General features: G+C 33.6%; 1 protein-coding gene across 1 annotated transcript in view; it reads right to left on the reverse strand.

Annotated features, from left to right (window-relative positions):
• Nucleotides 1-407: 407 nt before the first annotated feature.
• Nucleotides 408-21,013, reverse strand: part of LOC117329370 — a 36,275-nt gene continuing 15,669 nt past the window's right edge. Inside the window, exons 10-23 of the mRNA XM_033887293.1 lie at nucleotides 20,589-20,775; nucleotides 19,704-19,915; nucleotides 17,909-18,121; nucleotides 16,628-16,805; nucleotides 16,349-16,458; nucleotides 13,909-14,095; nucleotides 13,024-13,235; nucleotides 9,310-9,522; nucleotides 7,875-8,055; nucleotides 7,414-7,523; nucleotides 5,635-5,818; nucleotides 4,859-5,007; nucleotides 4,034-4,112; nucleotides 408-3,228 (exon numbers count right to left, since the gene is read on the reverse strand). Coding sequence (XP_033743184.1) covers nucleotides 3,015-3,228; nucleotides 4,034-4,112; nucleotides 4,859-5,007; nucleotides 5,635-5,818; nucleotides 7,414-7,523; nucleotides 7,875-8,055; nucleotides 9,310-9,522; nucleotides 13,024-13,235; nucleotides 13,909-14,095; nucleotides 16,349-16,458; nucleotides 16,628-16,805; nucleotides 17,909-18,121; nucleotides 19,704-19,915; nucleotides 20,589-20,775 — 2,429 coding nt within the window. The 3' untranslated portion in view covers nucleotides 408-3,014. The remainder of the gene's footprint in view (nucleotides 3,229-4,033; nucleotides 4,113-4,858; nucleotides 5,008-5,634; nucleotides 5,819-7,413; nucleotides 7,524-7,874; nucleotides 8,056-9,309; nucleotides 9,523-13,023; nucleotides 13,236-13,908; nucleotides 14,096-16,348; nucleotides 16,459-16,627; nucleotides 16,806-17,908; nucleotides 18,122-19,703; nucleotides 19,916-20,588; nucleotides 20,776-21,013) is intronic.

Below are 21,013 nucleotides of genomic sequence, written 5' to 3' on the forward strand. Positions count from 1 at the left end.
ATGTCAAATTAACAAAGTGAATATATAGAGGTTACACAATGAGTGGTTAATGTATATGGCATTTCTGTCATGCGAGTTATTTTTCAAAACACACATTCTGTAGAAAGTATCTTTTTTCTCTCTTGAACTTGAAATATTTAGTAAAAGAAATGCTTTATACAACACCTATTTCTACGACAATAAAAAAGTTATTACAAGTATGAATTGACCCCAGTGTATATATTTGTGGTGTGAGGATATGACCTCTAGTGAAATGCACCTAATCAATATGCAAAATTGACATATTTCAGAAATATGTGGAAATGATATAAGTTATCATATTATCTTCAAAACAAGAAAATCGTTATCCAATGAAACTGCCAGGAAATTATCTGCCAAGTAATAACATCAAGTATTTCTTTTTTTGATAAATGCTTTAATAATAGTATGATGGTTACTTTTTTTTCAAAACACAATCTAAAGTAAATAAAATTTAATATACAAACATCTCAGACAATGACATCAATAATTAAATATGTTATTAAGGAAAAACATACCACACAATAGTTTAGCATAGTTATTCATATTTGTACAATAAGGAATTTTTAAATACGTCCTACAACAAAATACATCCTGTTTCTCACATGACCGACGTGCACGACGAGGCGCCATGCACTTATTGGTGATCTGCGTGTCGTTTTCAATACATTTTTCTGGGCACCATGTTCTGTTTTACAATAAAAGTAGACCTAGTAAACTCTGTCCTTTACATCTGAACAATGTACAGTAATACCAGCTTGTGATTGTGACATAAATTGATCAGGAAACAAGTTCAAAAATGTCTGTGCACTAAAACATATAGAACATAATAGGACTTTCCTATTACCATGATCCATAGTGACCTAGCTTATATCAAACTTTGGGGCAGCAAGTATACACAGAAAGCCAAACACAGAATATTACAAAAAAAAATGATATCAGTTCTTTAAAGGACCTTACTGTAAACAATAATAAAGAATCAAAACCAAATAAAATTTCTACTGACAATATCATACCGAAGAAGTTTTTGAAGACATATTGTAAAAAAAGGCATCAATAATATCAAAATGATTTCCTGATCGTGAGCAGTTTGAATTTAGTATTTTACCATTGCTTTATCCAATATGTTTAGTTGGGTAAAATTCGGCATCAAACACATTATATCTCTTTCAATGACGAAAGTTGAAGTAACATCATTTCAAGGGGGATAACTCTTCATTGCAAATTTGCAAAATCCATCTTGAAAAGAAAAGGTGTTATAATATCAAAAAGTTCTATTTTCCCCATGACTGAAACATTTTTTCTTCAAATAACTGTTTATGTATCATACATTATTAAGAAAATTATTAGTTAACAAATGTACCCAATACATATATCATTTATGAACTTTTAGGATAACACCAGACGTTAAACACGCGGTTCATATAATGTCCTTTTTCTCATAATGTGCTTTTATCCTCTCTTTTTACTATTTCCTTCCCTAATACATGTTCATTTACGAGAATTATCAATACATTCAACAATAGCCACACCGAAATGTGAATATATTTGCTACATTTATTTTCAGTTCCTGATTAGGTGTCATAAAAAGCTCCAATAGCCACTATCCGAGACCGGGTCTATCTGTTAAATATGATCCAACCGGTGCCAAACGTTAGGTTATAAGTGTAAAGCATAATACTATACATTACATACAGTATGACACTTGACCTTGGACATGTTTCGAGTGGTGAATAATATCCATTGAAAGAACGTAGTGTATATATACAGCAAGGACAAGGTCAAGCATGAATTAGTTTGATGAATTTTGAAATTCATCTGAATACTTTTGCATAAACCAACATCAAAATGCAAGAGTAATTCAAACTCAAAACTGACGAGATGAAGACCAAAATATAAACACCAAACAAACAAAATTTTAGATATAAAAAAGTAAAAACCTAAATAAAATGAAAAATAAATAAACCATAATGTGTCTAGCATAATGAATATTGAGAAATGAAACATGTGTTCCAAAAAGATTATTTGTTTTCTGCTTTTACGACATCATCCGTCATACTAATCTATGTCGATTAAGCATTTGAGAGATGTTATTCCTGAAGCTAAATTAGGGTTTCATATGTTAAAACTATACTATCTATTTACTGGTATGTAGTATATTATGAAATGTAGAAATAATTAACAATACATAAATGTAGTTGGTTTACTATTTCTAGCAAGCTTACCAATATAATGCTATAACGATTTATGGTTTATGGTATTGATGAAATTACCCTACAGCAAAGGAAAACAATGCAAAATGCAAAAAAATGTAACGGTTATTTCAGTCCTGCTTATCAATTCCCTAATAAAGTACATGGTACAGTTATCCAGGAATGCAGGGACTCAATCCTCGAATCTTTATATAAATGTAAAGGGTCACATTCCATCATTATCCAACAATAGAGGATGTTTCATACAAGGCATGCGTATAAAAATATAGAAATAATTAACCATGGTCGGTTAAATATTTATAGCAAGCCAACCAAATGAAATGGCATAGCTATTTATTGTTTATCGTACTGATGAAATTACCATACAGCGATTGTTTCCTCCTATACTAATGCTTCTGTGCCGGCCGACACAATACATGTAGATTAATTGACTCATTTTATGACTCTTGCAGAATATATTCCTTTACATAGCGAAACTGAAATCCATTGACAAGTTTGTTTAACATATTAAGACCATTATCTTATTGAATCAATCAATTAACACATTTAAGCATTCCAAAAAGTACACAAAGACATTAGTATCGTGAATTGTGGAAGAATGTATTAGCAAACAACGTGTTCTATATGTATAAGCTAAAATGCAAAAAATGGAATAAGCTGCAATGGAGAAAACACAAAAAGTCGGAATTTTCGGGATTTCTTAATGTAATAACGATGTTCTTTTCGAAACAACTTCATCGTCATTTTCTCAACCATTCAGGGAAAATATCGAGTTGTCTTAGTCTAACATTTCTTTGGCGGACCAACATGTCCATTGATTTGGCCCTTAGCATCTATTTCACGATACATTTTCTCTAACTTCTGTTTTTCGCTGTCGTCAAACTTCACCACCACATCCGAATTGCATATTGGATCTTCATAAATGTGACTAATCGAGTCAAAGTTATACGGGGATTCATAAGTTGGCTCTCCAACAGGTTGACCTTTCCCTGAAATCCTGAAGCAAATTAACCAGCATTTTAATTACCAGTGTAATGCATTACACCAGGCTTCACAATGTATACGATACACATACAATATTTTCGTTGGCCATCATCATCATCATTGTCACCATCTTCATAACAGCATCCTCTTTCTGCATAATATTCATATTATCACTTGTGTATAGCTACCGTCTGGTGTTTATTGGTCCTATGTGTGGTCGCTATAGACAGGGTTGAATGTATGTATCATGAATTCTGTATAAGTTAATGGCCAAATCAAATTGAATATAATTTGTGTCCGTTTCTACAATTTATAATTTAAATCCATTGATGTTTGAATTTTACGATTCTTATTGCATACCGTAAACGAATATTTTTTAACTGTCCCCTGTGGGGCTCGCATGCTCAAACAGGGGTCAGTTGTCACGTGGTACAGAACTTACCAATGAACATGCGTTCCAAAAATAAACGCCGATAAATAGAATGACCAATGAAATAGTGTTAAAAATGTAAATACTGGGAAATTCAAAATATATTAAACTGCATCAAATATATACGTTTGTGAAAAAAGTCCACAATTGCTAGACTTTTATATTTTAGCGCCTTTTGCGTTGGACGCATTTCGCTAATTCCATCTATAAACTATTTCAATGGAAATATGATTTGGATGTGCCAATTCATCATTGCAATAATCCATTTTTAATCCAAATTTGGAACTGCGCTTGAATTTGCACCAATATGTCATTACAAAAAATACAGTCAGTTGCTATATTTTTGGTCATTTTAAGGAGCTAATTAGACTGGTACTTTGATACTTACCTTTTACACGACAGGATGACAGCGATAGCGATCACAAGAGCTACCACTAGGGACACAATTAGTAACACTATGACAAGACCTGTAATGGAAAAGATGAATGTAATGACCAATCTGTCAACAAGTTGTATTTAGCACTTTCATTTCATTGCACTGACGTAACATGAAAATTATCAATAAAATCTTGTAATGAATGACTAAGCTTATATAGAAAAAACATCTCTATCTCAGATTTCATTTAATAGCTGTTGCTTATTTTAATGAGTTATTTATATGTATGTGATACGATTTGAAATATATATATGCATATGTATATTTCAAGGAGAGATGCTATATCAAGAATCTATAACTTTATATATTGTCATTGTATTTACAGACTACATGTACCAGGCTGTAGTCGAGTTGAAAACATCAAGTACAATTTGTATATATATTGTCTTACATGAGTGGTTATGTCATATATGTTTTGAACGCGCATGCGTGATGCCGCCTGCAATTTAAAGCCATTATGATCTATCAGAGTTATTTTCCTTCGTTTCACTGTCATAATGGTATAGCTATAAAGTGACTAAGACTGTCATAAATCTACACTCCACTTATTGAGAAATAAACAGACTTGTCCACGCCGATTTAGAAACAGTTGCAATTAGAAATATCCAGAAATATCTACACGAAATTCAGAAGACGCTTACACTTTCGAAATACGTGGTCTCATCATTCTAAAAGAAATAACTGTTCCCTTCATACGAATATGTTTGTCCCGTTATAAGGATATAGTTCATGGCATGATACAAACAGACATTGCATTAACATCATTGATAAGCATACTTTTAGTTAAAACCGGGCTAGCTGTTGTCATCTTGGCGTTCGATCCCGTTAAATATATCAGTGTGAGGCGATATCCATTGTTGTCCAAGGACACTACAGGACTAACACGTTGACATCCTGTTCCATCTATCAGCACAGTATCAACAGAGCTGTGTATACAAAATGATACAGCACATGACTAAGAAGGAATCAAATGTATCGAGATTGTCATAACATAATACTCGTATATGTGTATTTAGTATTACTTCGTGTATATATCCTATAATATGCATTGTAATATTTAGTAATTTACGTACAAAGACATACACACTTGTATACAGGCAAAATGTCTTCATGTCAACTTAGGTAAATTTCATATGAAAAATTCCGGTCAAATTTACCTCATTTCAAGGCCAATTTCAAGTTAATTTCATGTCAAATTTACCTCATTTTAAAGTCAATTTTAGGTCAGAATTTTTGAGGTCAAATTAATCTTAAGACGTATTGCCTGTTTGTGAGCTTTTAAGGTTGTACAAAAAATCTAGTACTTCACAAGGGTTATGAAATAATATACTAGTACATGTATCTGTTTTTTTATCAATATAATCCTGATGCCTGCACCCATGTCAAGATATTTACATGTATATATAACACCCACCTTTTACAGATATTGTAATGTACGATTACTGCGTAACTGAACATTAGTGGATCCGTTTCAGACGATATCAACATGTAGATATATATATATTCACATGTAGATATTATTTTATATATATGCATCGACATCACACACCTACCTTGTACAGACAGTGGCATGGCTGTTGACACACTTCGAACTACTAAAGTAAAGACTATTCCCCACTACCACCAGACCCTTAGCTCTCCTGGGTTCGCCAATAGTATATATCTCGGTAAATGTTTGATCCATTGATCGATCGATCTTGAACACCTTACTTGTTGATATTCCATAAACGTACCTATCTGAAAAGAACAAAATCCTGGCTTATACCAATGGCATTGCTATTAAGGAGAATTTATTCATTTTCTTTAAATTTATATTTATTACCATGTGAACTAATAGTAAAAATAGCAAACACACAAAAACAAATAAATAACAAACAAAAAAATAAAACAAAACAGAAATAAAAAAAAAAGTTTCCTTTTATACAATTTGCAAACTTTTTTGTACCCATCAATGTGACGTTCCTAGCAGTAAGCTTTTCCGGCATACTGCTCAACAACTATGTACTATCAGAAATTTCTATCATCGAGGGGTCTCGAAAATGCCTATTCACATAGAAGACTTACCTGAACTGTACGATGAGATATAATTTTAAGTGTGTCGTATGAGATCTAATTTTCAATTACTTTCTTGTCTCTCCCAATACACGTTCATCACATTTTACTCCTAACAATGTATGTTCTAATGCAATTGTGCTTTTATCTTTGACCAAACAAATACGCGCATGATTACAGGGATTTGACCCGAATTCCCTCTCGATTTATATGTATTACATGTGTATGACAACTTGATGTCAGGAGTGTAAATTTTCAGAATGTATAATTGTACTACCAATAAGGTTTCTGTACTTTTTATGCGACTTGAGATGGCAGTTCATTTCAAAAACGTTTGAAGGAACCTTATGAATTGTACGGAAAGGAATTAAAGTGTTTCATCAAATTGACGAATTCCATTTCCGCGGATTTCATATTCTTCGTTAGGAAGAGGATGAAGTTTCTTTTCGGTTTGAATATATTGACTACGGCCTAACCCCGACGATCAGGGCTGGTTCCATAAGGGTTGGAATTGGCTAACACTTCATTATTCATATCCCTATGCAGATTACCTAAACTAAGAATGTGTTACTGGTTATGTGCATTTGGAACATAGTGATATCATCTCGGCGGAATGGTCGGCTTCACGTGTCGATCACTCGTGAATTTGTTTCAATGGTGCGTGTAGCTACTCGTCCTGTATGGGTTAACTCAGGAAAAAATCTAATATCCATGACGCGCTTATTGACATAACATAACTAACTCATAAATATAACCATGGGAACCATTACTTCAAAATACTGAAATAAAGGAGTCCTAGTCTTACGAGTTATGATTTAGATACCTTTTTAAGTGATCTTTAATAAACTGGTAATACATGTATTGATGCATGTACACAAAGATGTATTCATTTTTCTGTCATGATAGAAATAAACCGTCAACACGAATATAACCAAATTGAAACAGGGTAAGGTGGAAAACACATACATGAAATAGTATGGTATGAAAACGCAGTTATTAGCTCTCCCTTCAAGGTCGATAAGTAGTACTTCTGTTTGTTTTCTGGGTTTTTTTCGACAGTTAAACGCATGAATGATTCCACTCTTCGCGCTTCCTTTTGATGTTGCTTTTTAATATTACCTGAAGTTGTTTATTTTTCATGTACAGCTTGTTTGTAAATCTTTCTATACATGAAATATCTTGAAATGACAACGATGATATGGAAACAAGCACAACCAGATAATGACGTCATAGCGGGTCTGACGATATTGGAGTATTATATGGAATAGCATACTACGTACCATCAACTGCAATACCATCAAAGTAACCAAACACCGAGAGTATATTCTTTTTGTTTGTTCCGTCATAACTGGATTGCCACACACCTGTTGTTGATCCCCAAAATAAAGTTCTGGGGAAAATGATATTGATATTCACCATTAGTCATTATTAGCATATGAATGCTCGTCAATTTAATGATTTGCATGCATAGACAAGAAATGAAATACGGACAGAAGCATGATTATTACTTCGTGACTGGTAATATCGAGGACAATTTTGTACAAAATAAACCATCATTTTCCATGTAACGTCACCCTGAAGGAACATCTTTTCCTGCAAATAATTTTTTATACATGAACAATTTCCTTTTTTTATTTTGATGAAATATGGTGATATTTAAACTAATCTTATACACTGATACTGTGATACATGTAAAAGTCTCAATGAAAAATATTAAGTTGCAGAGATGTAGTAGTGTTACCTGGTCTTGGGGTCAACAGCCATGTAGAAGACTTCCCGTTCGCCTGTATGAATGATATTACTCTGATCAAAAGTAGGGTCCTCTCCCATCTCCACCCGGAAGATTTTACCTGTGTTCCCAGGTGAGTACACAAATATATTTCCCGCAACACTGTCAATGGCTATCGCTTGAACGTACAAATCTGTAACATGTCAGCATATTTTCAACATTGATATACATGTACTGAGGTTAATAATAGTTATTTGTTATTGGTTTCAGTAAAATAGAGTTTATTGGATTATTCCACTCAAAAATGTATTGTACATCTATATCCTTGAGTTAGACAATGACGTCTCATGAACTGTATCAAATCGGGTATGTGCTATACAGTATATTGTTTTGACTGTGAGGAGTTAGTGTTCATTACGGCAGTATATATACTACTAAAATAAAACATAATAATAAACCATATGAACGTTTACATCATATAAATGATGCCGAGTTATTTAGATAATATGTAGAAAGAGCATATTAAACTATTAACCTACAGTGAAGATATTTTATAATGATTTCAGGGGACAGAGTTTGTTATATCAAAAACATGCGATAGGATTTTGAAATATATAAGGTTGAGCCACTATTCGTCCTGCTGTAGATGATGATTAATTAGAACCGTAAAGGCATTTGATGTCACCTAGAAATGAATACTTACAGTAATTTATACATATATATTTACATTTTGGTGGCAAAGCCACGATATGAACCAAGTAAAAATATTCTATGTCTATGTGAGCATAATTGACACCCAAAACGTGACATCAATCCATGCCGCGCATGCATATATTCACCCACCGGAACTACTAGTACTTGTAACTAACGTAAACAATCATGGCTCTATGAAAAAAAGCTTAGGACTACGTCGTTTTTTATGTTAATTAAAAGTATCAAAAAGATATTTTATACAATATTGTTACACAAATGATCAAAAGAATTGAACAGACTTTGTTTTTTTTCGTATTATTTCAATGCTGAATATTGGCATTTTTAATACTAACACAATTTTAATTTTCAAAAATAACAAAAAAATATGTCGAGAATGTAAATATAAGCATTAAACTGTCTTTTTGGTGTCTATGATCGATATAGATGCCAAAGCTTTGCAAACAAACGCGTCATTGACGTTTGTTTGCAAAGCTCTGGCATCTATATCGATCATAGACACCAAAAAAGACAGTTTAATCCTTAAATAATATCCATTATAAAGTTTTAAATAACAGGTAGCAATGATGTCCACATATATGATTAAGGTCGTATTTACCCAGTTACTAATTGTATGGCCGTCATTTCTATAATATCAAATGACAATATGTAGGGCCTATATCCCTACCTCTATTATACACCTGCGACTGAAATTCATATTTGTAGATCTAGACTGACAGTTACCAAACAGTCATACCTGTGGTGGCCTCGACCCTGACGTCAGTACCGTCCAGCTTCATGCTGTATAAGTGAATACTGTATATAGATCCATAGTAAACCCTTCTTGACATAGGATCGAACGCCATGGTATGTATATCAGTCACGACATCTATCGTCGAGAAGGACTCTTTCTCTAGCATATATACGGTTTTCTCGACAGCTCCGGCGAGTAAAAACTGTCCATCGACGACTAAAATTGCAGAGATTTGTGTAGCAATATAAGTGCGCTCCACAAAGTCATCATTCAGCAGTTGACACAAATTAAAGGACGAACAAATCATTTTATGCATGAAGCAATACTATGAGACTAATACTGTACAAATCATCATCCATCATATCAGAATTCTATTCGGTTTCTATGTAAACGGACAAGATTAAACGGATTTAGATTATCAAATTTATTTTTGTCGTGAAAAATACAGTAAAGTGATTCGGGAGCCTGAAGTTGGTTCCGAGTTCCGAGTTCCGTTTAAGTTAAACAGAACTAGTTCCGTTTAAGAAAAACTGAAATACTATGTATTAGCTTTATTAGTTTTAGTTCCGAGTTCCGTTTAAGATAAACGGAACTGCAATGAATAAGCTTTTCGAGTTATGGTTCCAGTTTTTGAGTTCCTTTTAAGAAAAACTTAAATATCATCTGTTAGCTTTATTGGTTTTGGTCCCAGTTCCAAGATCCGTTTAAAAAAAGCTGAAATATTAAGTATTAGCTTTACTGGTTTTGGTGCCAGTTTCTAGTTCCGTTTAAGAAAAACAGAAATACTATGTATTAGCTTGATTGGATTTGGTCCCAGTTCCGAGTTCCGTTAAAGATAAACGGAGCTCGGAACTGGTGACTAGTTCCGTTTAAGAAAAACACTGCAATGAATTAGCTTTACGAGTTTTGGTTCCAGTTTTGAGTTCCATTTTAAGAAAAACTAAAATATTATGTATTAGCTTTATTGGTTTTGGTCCCAGTTCCCAGATCCGTTTAAGAAAAAGTGAAATATTATGTATTAGCTTTATTGGTTTTGGTCCCAGTTCCGAGTTCCGTTTAAGGAAAAACGGAACAACTATGTATAAGCTTTACGGGTTTTGTTCCCAGTTTCGAGTTCTGTTTAAGATAAACGTATATGGGTTATATTTTTGTTTTTTACTATGCTGAAAAACTTGAAAAATAAAATAAATACAAAAGAAAAAAGAAAAAAAAGGAGACGATTTGTTAAAAAGTTTTCGCACGGAAACAAACATATGAATAAATCTAATATTTTCAGTAGCAGATCTTGTGAGCTCTGACTTACAAAACTCAAATGCAATCCCAAGCATTGCCTCCTCGCGGGAACAAAGCAATATGTCTCTCCGACACTTACGGGGGAGACATAATTAATCGTTATGATTCATTCGATTAATTTATATGAATAATTCCATTACTGATATCATTAACTCAAGGAATTAAGTGATATCAATACGAATTGTTGATATAATTTATTCCCTAAATGATATCGTAAATTAGAATTCATGATATCGTTAAATCATTTAATAAAACCATATATTCGAATTAGTGAAATCACAAATTGTAGATTTAATCTAATCATTTAGTCTAATCATTGACAGCGAATAATAAGGAAGGCCTTTGGCAACAGCTCCTTAGAAGTTTCCTGCTTCCCCGCGTGCGTATTTCTATGTTTCCAGGTGCCAATGAAAGAAGTGTTCAATTTTATTCAATGAAATTGTATTTTTTTAATTTGTGTTGAATAAAACTTCAGAAATACCAATTAAAGATGTTTTTCCAGTCGTCATATAGACATTTCACCTCAACAGTAGAAGCCATATTGAAAAAGAAAATGGTGTATGAAATATTCTTTGCAGTTACTGCTTTGTTTGTGTACTTTAACTTCACACATATAGATATATTAACTACAAATAAAAACTCATACCCCCCCTCCATGGACCCACATATCGCGATATCTAGAAAGCTGTTTTAACAAGCTACTAGTAATTTATGAAAGGGTAAAAAAAAAGAAATGTACCATGAACAAAAACTGCGTTGTAACATTCTCTCTTGGAGGTTACAACACAACAATGTCTCGTAATTTTACAACACCAGTCGTGTTGTTATCCTTTTCCCCAGAACTTACAACGCATGCAATATTTTCTTAAACGGAACTCGGAACTGGTTCCTAGTTCCGTTTATCTTAAACGGAACTCGGAAATAGTTTCTAGATTATTTTTTTTAAACGGAACTGGGAGCAAAGACCAAGTCCTGTAAAGTTTATACCTGACTGATAAGTGTCCTTGCACTCATTGAAATATCATTTCTTTTCAGATTCGGGTCTTATATTGAGATAAAGTACGTAGAATATTTTCTTTATTGAATTTGGAAACTTATTCCTTGTTCCGATTTTATTAAACGGAGCTCGGAACTGGTACCAAAACCAATAAAGCTAATACATAGTATTTCAGTTTTTCTTTAACAGAACTCTGAACTGGGACCAAAACCAATAAAGCTAATACATTTTCAGTTTTCCTTAAAAGGAGCTGGGAACTGGGACCAAAACCAATAAAGCTAATACATAGTATTTCTGTTTTTCTTAAACTGGTTCCGAGTTCCGTTTATCTTATACGGAACTCGGAACTGGGACCAAAACTAATAAAGCTAATACATTGCAGTTCCGTTTATCTTAAACGGAACTCGGAACTGGGACAAAAACCAATAAAGCTAATTCATAGTATTTCAATTTTTTTTTCTTAAACGGAACTCGGAACTGGGACCAAAACCAATAGAGCTAATACATAGTATTTCAGTTTTTTCTTAAACGGAAGTCGGAACTGGGACCAAAACCAATAGAGCTAATACATAGTATTTCAGTTATCTTATACGGAACACGGAACTGGGACCAAAACCAATAAAGCTAATACATTGCAGTTCCGTTTATCTTAAACGGAAATCGGAACTGGGACCAAAACCAATAAAGCTAATTCATAATATTTCAGTTTTTTGTTAAACGGAACTCGGAACTTGGACCAAAACCAATAAAGCTAATACATAATCAGTTTATCTTATACGGAACTCGGAACTGGGACCAAAACTAATAAAGCTAATACATTGCAGTTCCGTTTATCTTAAACGGAACTCGGAACTGGGACCAAAACCAATAGAGCTAATACATAGTATTTCAGTTTTTTCTTAAACGGAAGTCGGAACTGGGACCAAAACCAATAGAGCTAATACATAGTATTTCAGTTATCTTATACGGAACACGGAACTGGGACCAAAACCAATAAAGCTAATACATTGCAGTTCCGTTTATCTTAAACGGAAATCGGAACTGGGACCAAAACCAGTAAAGCTAATTCATAATATTTCAGTTTTTTGTTAAACGGAACTCGGAACTTGGACCAAAACCAATAAAGCTAATACATAATCAGTTTTTCTTAAACGGAACTCGGAACTGGTTCCTACTTCCGTTTTTCCCCAACGGAACTTGGAACTGGTTCCGAGTTCCGTTTTAATTAAACGGAACTCGGAACTCGGAACCAACTTCAGGCTCCTGAAGTGGTTCGATAACAACCGTGAATGACATGACGGATGGACACAGTATTAGGTGTACTACGGATAAATCTCACTTGGTCAATGTTTGAAAAATAAATCTTTACAATGACAATTGACTTTGAATGACAATGATAACAAAATCGATTTTCTACAACACAGTACCTGTTGCTTCCATAGTACCAACCGGGCTTGATGTCATTATTGTCGGTGTCGATCCCGTTGTCGTCGTCGACGTCAATCTCGTCGTCGTTGTAGTTGTGTCTTTAGATTTCAGTATATATACAAGTGTCAAGGTATCTCCATAGTTAATTGATGATAATACAGGTCCGAGATGTTTGAATCCTGTTCCGTCTATGTGTACAGTAGCTATAGACCTGTATACAAAAGAGATATTAACGCTAACAGGATATCGAACCTGTAATTAAATATATATTCAGATTAACAAAGAAGTAGAAATTAGAAAACACACATACATTCACCACATGAATGCAGCTTGAAAATAGGAGAGGCCGTCCTTAAATTACCATTATGTTAATAGACGTTAAATAATACCAAACCAAACTCATAACCTGAAAACAGGAATTATCATAATTACGATAAATTCGAGCATGTTAAGCACACATGCCATTTTTTTCAGTTTCATTGGCATATGAAAAAAAATGTTTGCAAACTGTATGAATCCGCGTAGCAGATTCTTACAAAAGTTAAAAAAAATGTTCGTAACTCTATGAAACTTTAATATTATTGATATCAAAGCTTATTAATAATTTTTGAAATAGATTTAAAAAATCAAAACATTTTTTTATGTACATTTAAATGATCTTATAAGGGATTCTTTTTCATAAATCAATACGCAATGTCAATGGCCGTATTGGTACGTCACATACATCGCGCCATTTTCGGATTTTTTCATAGAGGTAAGAAAAAAAACCTCAACCAATCAGAGAGCCGCATTCTGCGTTCAAACAATAGAAAAAATAATTATTTAACAATTATATCATGTTATAATTAAGTTAAACGATAGTCGCTTGTTTATATCACACTTACGTATTACACATAGTGGTCGGTCTGTAAACACACGCCGCAATACTGAAGTATAGACTAGTCCCCACTAAGACCAGACTTTCTGCCGTGCTGGAATCCCCAATGTCTCCAAAGATCTCAGTATATGTTTGATCATGGGATCGGTCGATCTTGAGGATCTTATTATTGATGATAACATAAACGTTCTGGTCTGAAAAAATTAAATCAAATGTGAGAAACAGTAATTTGGATTGACATCAGATAGCTTCTGCTCTGCCAATGCTGTTTTCTTCTCTATTCTTTTGTTTTGCTGTGTATGTCTGACTCATATCTATTTCAATATCTTCAGGAATCGTTTGACGTCATAGAATCAAAATTTCAAAAAGTCCATCAGGATTTATTTCAGAATTAAATAGCATTATGTTACTCATGGTATGGCATCAATTAGGATATCTGAGTAAATTTGTAAAAGACTACTTCTGATTTTCTCTGAATGAACCTTCATGATTAGTTTATGTAAACCGGAAAACAGAAAGAAAATAAATAAATAAATAGGAAAGCTAGAGACAAAGAACTGGAGGAAGAAGATAAACGGACTAAGGAAGCTAGAAAAGCAAAACAAAAGAAACTAGAGAAACCGAGCTAGGGAAACTTAAAAAACGAACTAAGGAAACTCATAAAAAGGCTAGGGAAACTAAAGAAACAAACCTAGGAAAACTAGTGAAATAAAACTTAAGAAACTAGAGAAATATGACTACAGAAACTAGAGAAACTTAAGGAACAGACCTAGAGAAACGGAGCTAGGGAATATAAAGACAAAAAAAATAAGAAAGTAAATAAACAGAAGTAATGAAACAAGTGAAAAACTAGAGAAACAAACCTAGGAAACTAGAGAAACAGGCCAAGGGAAACCAGAGAAAAAAAACTAGAGAAACAATACTAGAAAAGCGGAAAGGGGAAATATAACTAATTACACTAGAGACAAAGAATCAGAAAAACTAGAGACACAGACCCAGGGAAATCACAGAAAGGAAACTGGGCCAACCAGAGAAACAAAACAAAGGAAACTAGAGAAACAAAAAAGTAAACTAGAGAAATCAGGTGAAACAAAACTAAAGAAACAAGAGAAATAGAACTAAAAAAAAAAAAAAAAAAAACAGAAAAAAAACAATACTAAGGAAAACACTTAGTATAGAGAAACAAGAGATACAAAATAGGGAAACAGAATTAAGTACAATGGAGACAAAGAACAAGACAAAGTACAGAAACAAAACTAGGGAAACTAGAGACAAAGAACAAGACAAAATACAGAAACATTACTAGGTAAACTAGAGACAAAGAACAAGACAAAATACAGAAACATTACTAGGTAAACTAGAGTAAAAGAACAAAACAAAGTACAGAAACATTACTAGGTAAACTAGAGACAAAGAACAAGACAAAATACAGAAGCATTACTAGGTAAACTAGAGACACAGAACAAGACAAAATACAGAAACATTACTAGGGAAACTACAGACAAAGAACAAGGCAAAGTACAGAAACATAACTAGGGAAACTAGAGACAAAGAACAAGACAAAATACAGAAACATTACTAGGTAAACTAGAGTAAAAGAACAAAACAAAGTACAGAAACATTACTAGGTAAACTAGAGACAAAGAACAAGACAAAATACAGAAACATTACTAGGGAAACCAGAGACAAAGAACAAGACAAAATACAGAAACATTACTAGGTAAACTAGAGACAAAGAACAAGACAAAATACAGAAACATTACTAGGTAAACTAGAGACAAAGAACAAGACAAAATACAGAAGCATTACTAGGTAAACTAGAGACACAGAACAAGACAAAATACAGAAACATTACTAGGGAAACTACAGACAAAGAACAAGGCAAAGTACAGAAACATAACTAGGGAAACTAGAGACAAAGAACAAGACAAAATACAGAGCCATTACTAGGTAAACTAGAGACAAAATACAAGACAAAATACAGAAACATTACTAGGGAAACCAGAGACAAAGAACAAGACAAAATACAGAAACATTACTAGGTAAACTAGAGACAAAGAACAAGACAAAATACAGAAATATAACTAAGGAAACTAGAGACAAAGAACAAGACAAAATACAGAAACATAACTATAGAAACTAGATAAACAGGAATTAGATATTGTATTGAATGATAAGGGATGATAGTAAATTACAAAGCTTATAAACATGGTTATGTTCAGCAGGCAATGGGCAGATTGAACGGAACGTATTTTTTATGGTTGTATTTTTTTGTATTTGTTTTGATGACAACAACGTAACAAAACAAGATCTTCTCTTTCAACCTTCGGTTGTTATTTTTTTCTTTGAGGAACAGCAATCATGTTTTTTCAGTAAATGCAGGATTTGTTTTAATCAGCAGACAGTTTTATATATATGGACACATCATTTCCGTCAAACATACGTACCATCAACTGAAATGCCATTGACATAATCAAACAAAGACAGCATATTCTTCTTGCTCGTCCCGTCGTAATTGGATTGCCAAACACCTGCTTTTGATCCCCAAAATAACGTTCTGGGAATAAAATCATATTTAAATAAGTCTTTTCGAGATCAACAAAAGATAACTCCAAACCAGAGCCTTGTTAATATACAGGGAGAATAGGTCCATGCCATTCAAAAATATTACGCGATTGAATGTTTGCCCATTAGCTAAAACTAAATTCGATATGTGTTTGTGTTACCTGGTCTTAGGGTCAACATCCATGGAGAAGACTTCCCCTTCACCGGTATGAATAATATCATTCTGGTCAAGGGTGGGGTCCTCTCTCATCACCACCCGGTAGATTTTACCTTTCCCAGGTGAGTACACGAATATGTTTCCCGCAACACTGTCAACAGCTATCGCTTGAACGTACAAGTCTGTAACATAATTCTAGTATTGCTGAGCTGATTTGAATCTTAAACGTTGACATTTCTTTGTCAAAAAACTCTTAACATACTCTAAAGATTGCTGGTTTAAAGAGGCTTTGCTTTAAGGTATTTTGGGGAATTTAGAATGAAATAACGAAAAGCAGACATCATCCAACAAAATCAGTAGATAAGGTTAATATATTATTCATAACATAAGTACATTTCTTGGTTTAAACTGATAACAAGCCATGGAAATTTCACCCATTGATATAAGCACGGGCTTACATTATCCAGGTAATTTGAGCATACATCCGCGGAGTATGATGTTGCTAATAATTGTCTGTCATTAAAATTTCTAATGCACCTGCTTGTATTTCGTATTTATGATTATGACGTACAGATAACCTGATCATAAAACTCGAATATCAACCTTACTCAAGTAAGCCTATTCTTGCAGATATAAAAAGCCAATTGTCAAATTACGCTTGTCTTCTCATAACCTGTTAATAGAAACAGGACGGCTTTGAAAAATTCATCACAATTTCAGATTTTGTCCTTTCTAAAATAATGACACAGAAGATGAATACCATTTCATTTTAAAATGTCCCTCCTTGAACGGTCACAGAACAAAATATATAAAGCCTCATTATCGGGTTAATCCCTCTGTCTATAAATTAATCAATTTACAATCAATGTTAAAGAATAAAGCAGTTTTACTACGTTCTACTCTGATGGCTTCTAATAACTAGTAGTTTTATCCATACTATTCATTTATCTTATTAAATCATAAACACACATAAATATATGCATGATATAATGTCATATGCCAGTGAAGTGCTCTACCCGAGCTGACTTGAATTATATTCTTTGTAATTTTTTGATGTTAATGAGCTGTATACTCTCAAGATTAATAAAGAATTGAACTGAATTGAATTGAACTTCATAATTGGTAAAGAATCTGTAAAGCATTGCATGTGATTTCTGTGCTCCTTTATATCAAATACCCTGAATATCGTGGATTTTTTTTTTCGTCGGACACTTTCATACAATTATTCTATGTGAGCGAAATACATATTTGTATATCTAGACTGACAGTTACCAAACAGTCATACCTGTGGTAGCCTCGACCCGGATGTCAGTAGCGTCCAACTTCATGCTGTATAGGTGAATGCTGTATACAGATCCATAGTAAACCCTTCTTGACATAGGATCGAACGCCATGGCATGTATATCAGTCGAAACAGGTATCGTTGAGAAAGATTCGTTTTCAAGTTTATAAACAGTTTTCTCATCAGTTCCAGCGAGTAGGAAAAATCCATCAGTGTCTTGAAGAGAAATGAGAAACATTTTCAGTAGTTTGGTCCCCTATATGTAATAAAAATAAGCTATGTCTTAAACAACATGGTTTACAGACAACCAAACCGTTATTGACCATGTCGATTGGACTACCCTGTAGAGGACATTACAGACTCTTAAAAGTCAGTCGCCTACCTCGGTTAATCATAAGAGAGAGATCATAGCTCAGCTAAATAATAAACGTGATGATTTCAATTTTCAGATTGAACTGTACAGTAGAACATTTCAGTTTTGTACATTTAGCTGTGAGTTAAGAAGCACCCAACCCTGGTATGTTTACTGTCGTATCCACAAGTTCTGCTCTCATTTTAGGGAATACACGCTAGAGGCAGTCTTCAAGATGTCTCTCAATCCGAGTTTACGCTTTCCGTTAATGTATGATTATAATCTAACAAATTATGAATACATTTTGAACACGAAAACAGTTATGTTCATAATTATGTATAAGGAAATCTTATACGGAACTCGGAACTGGGACCAAAACTAATAAAGCTAATACATTGCAGTTCCGTTTATCTTAAACGGAACTCGGAACTGGGACAAAAACCAATAAAGCTAATTCATAGTATTTCAATTTTTTTTTCTTAAACGGAACTCGGAACTGGGACCAAAACCAATAGAGCTAATACATAGTATTTCAGTTTTTTCTTAAACGGAAGTCGGAACTGGGACCAAAACCAATAGAGCTAATACATAGTATTTCAGTTATCTTATACGGAACACGGAACTGGGACCAAAACCAATAAAGCTAATACATTGCAGTTCCGTTTATCTTAAACGGAAATCGGAACTGGGACCAAAACCAATAAAGCTAATTCATAATATTTCAGTTTTTTGTTAAACGGAACTCGGAACTTGGACCAAAACCAATAAAGCTAATACATAATCAGTTTATCTTATACGGAACTCGGAACTGGGACCAAAACTAATAAAGCTAATACATTGCAGTTCCGTTTATCTTAAACGGAACTCGGAACTGGGACAAAAACCAATAGAGCTAATACATAGTATTTCAGTTTTTTCTTAAACGGAAGTCGGAACTGGGACCAAAACCAATAGAGCTAATACATAGTATTTCAGTTATCTTATACGGAACACGGAACTGGGACCAAAACCAATAAAGCTAATACATTGCAGTTCCGTTTATCTTAAACGGAAATCGGAACTGGGACCAAAACCAGTAAAGCTAATTCATAATATTTCAGTTTTTTGTTAAACGGAACTCGGAACTTGGACCAAAACCAATAAAGCTAATACATAATCAGTTTTTCTTAAACGGAACTCGGAACTGGTTCCTACTTCCGTTTTTCCCCAACGGAACTTGGAACTGGTTCCGAGTTCCGTTTTAATTAAACGGAACTCGGAACTCGGAACCAACTTCAGGCTCCTGAAGTGGTTCGATAACAACCGTGAATGACATGACGGATGGACACAGTATTAGGTGTACTACGGATAAATCTCACTTGGTCAATGTTTGAAAAATAAATCTTTACAATGACAATTGACTTTGAATGACAATGATAACAAAATCGATTTTCTACAACACAGTACCTGTTGCTTCCATAGTACCAACCGGGCTTGATGTCATTATTGTCGGTGTCGATCCCGTTGTCGTCGTCGACGTCAATCTCGTCGTCGTTGTAGTTGTGTCTTTAGATTTCAGTATATATACAAGTGTCAAGGTATCTCCATAGTTAATTGATGATAATACAGGTCCGAGATGTTTGAATCCTGTTCCGTCTATGTGTACAGTAGCTATAGACCTGTATACAAAAGAGATATTAACGCTAACAGGATATCGAACCTGTAATTAAATATATATTCAGATTAACAAAGAAGTAGAAATTAGAAAACACACATACATTCACCACATGAATGCAGCTTGAAAATAGGAGAGGCCGTCCTTAAATTACCATTATGTTAATAGACGTTAAATAATACCAAACCAAACTCATAACCTGAAAACAGGAATTATCATAATTACGATAAATTCGAGCATGTTAAGCACACATGCCATTTTTTTCAGTTTCATTGGCATATGAAAAAAAATGTTTGCAAACTGTATGAATCCGCGTAGCAGATTCTTACAAAAGTTAAAAAAAATGTTCGTAACTCTATGAAACTTTAATATTATTGATATCAAAGCTTATTAATAATTTTTGAAATAGATTTAAAAAATCAAAACATTTTTTTATGTACATTTAAATGATCTTATAAGGGATTCTTTTTCATAAATCAATACGCAATGTCAATGGCCGTATTGGTACGTCACATACATCGCGCCATTTTCGGATTTTTTCATAGAGGTAAGAAAAAAAACCTCAACCAATCAGAGAGCCGCATTCTGCGTTCAAACAAGAGAAAAAATAATTATTTAACAATTATATCATGTTATAATTAAGTTAAACGATAGTCGCTTGTTTATATCACACTTACGTATTACACATAGTGGTCGGTCTGTAAACACACGCCGCAATACTGAAGTATAGACTAGTCCCCACTAAGACCAGACTTTCTGCCGTGCTGGAATCCCCAATGTCTCCAAAGATCTCAGTATATGTTTGATCATGGGATCGGTCGATCTTGAGGATCTTATTATTGATGATAACATAAACGTTCTGGTCTGAAAAAATTAAATCAAATGTGAGAAACAGTAATTTGGATTGACATCAGATAGCTTCTGCTCTGCCAATGCTGTTTTCTTCTCTATTCTTTTGTTTTGCTGTGTATGTCTGACTCATATCTATTTCAATATCTTCAGGAATCGTTTGACGTCATAGAATCAAAATTTCAAAAAGTCCATCAGGATTTATTTCAGAATTAAATAGCATTATGTTACTCATGGTATGGCATCAATTAGG

Source organism: Pecten maximus, chromosome 6 (assembly GCF_902652985.1).
Source record: "Pecten maximus chromosome 6, xPecMax1.1, whole genome shotgun sequence".
NCBI lineage: Eukaryota > Metazoa > Mollusca > Bivalvia > Pectinida > Pectinidae > Pecten > Pecten maximus.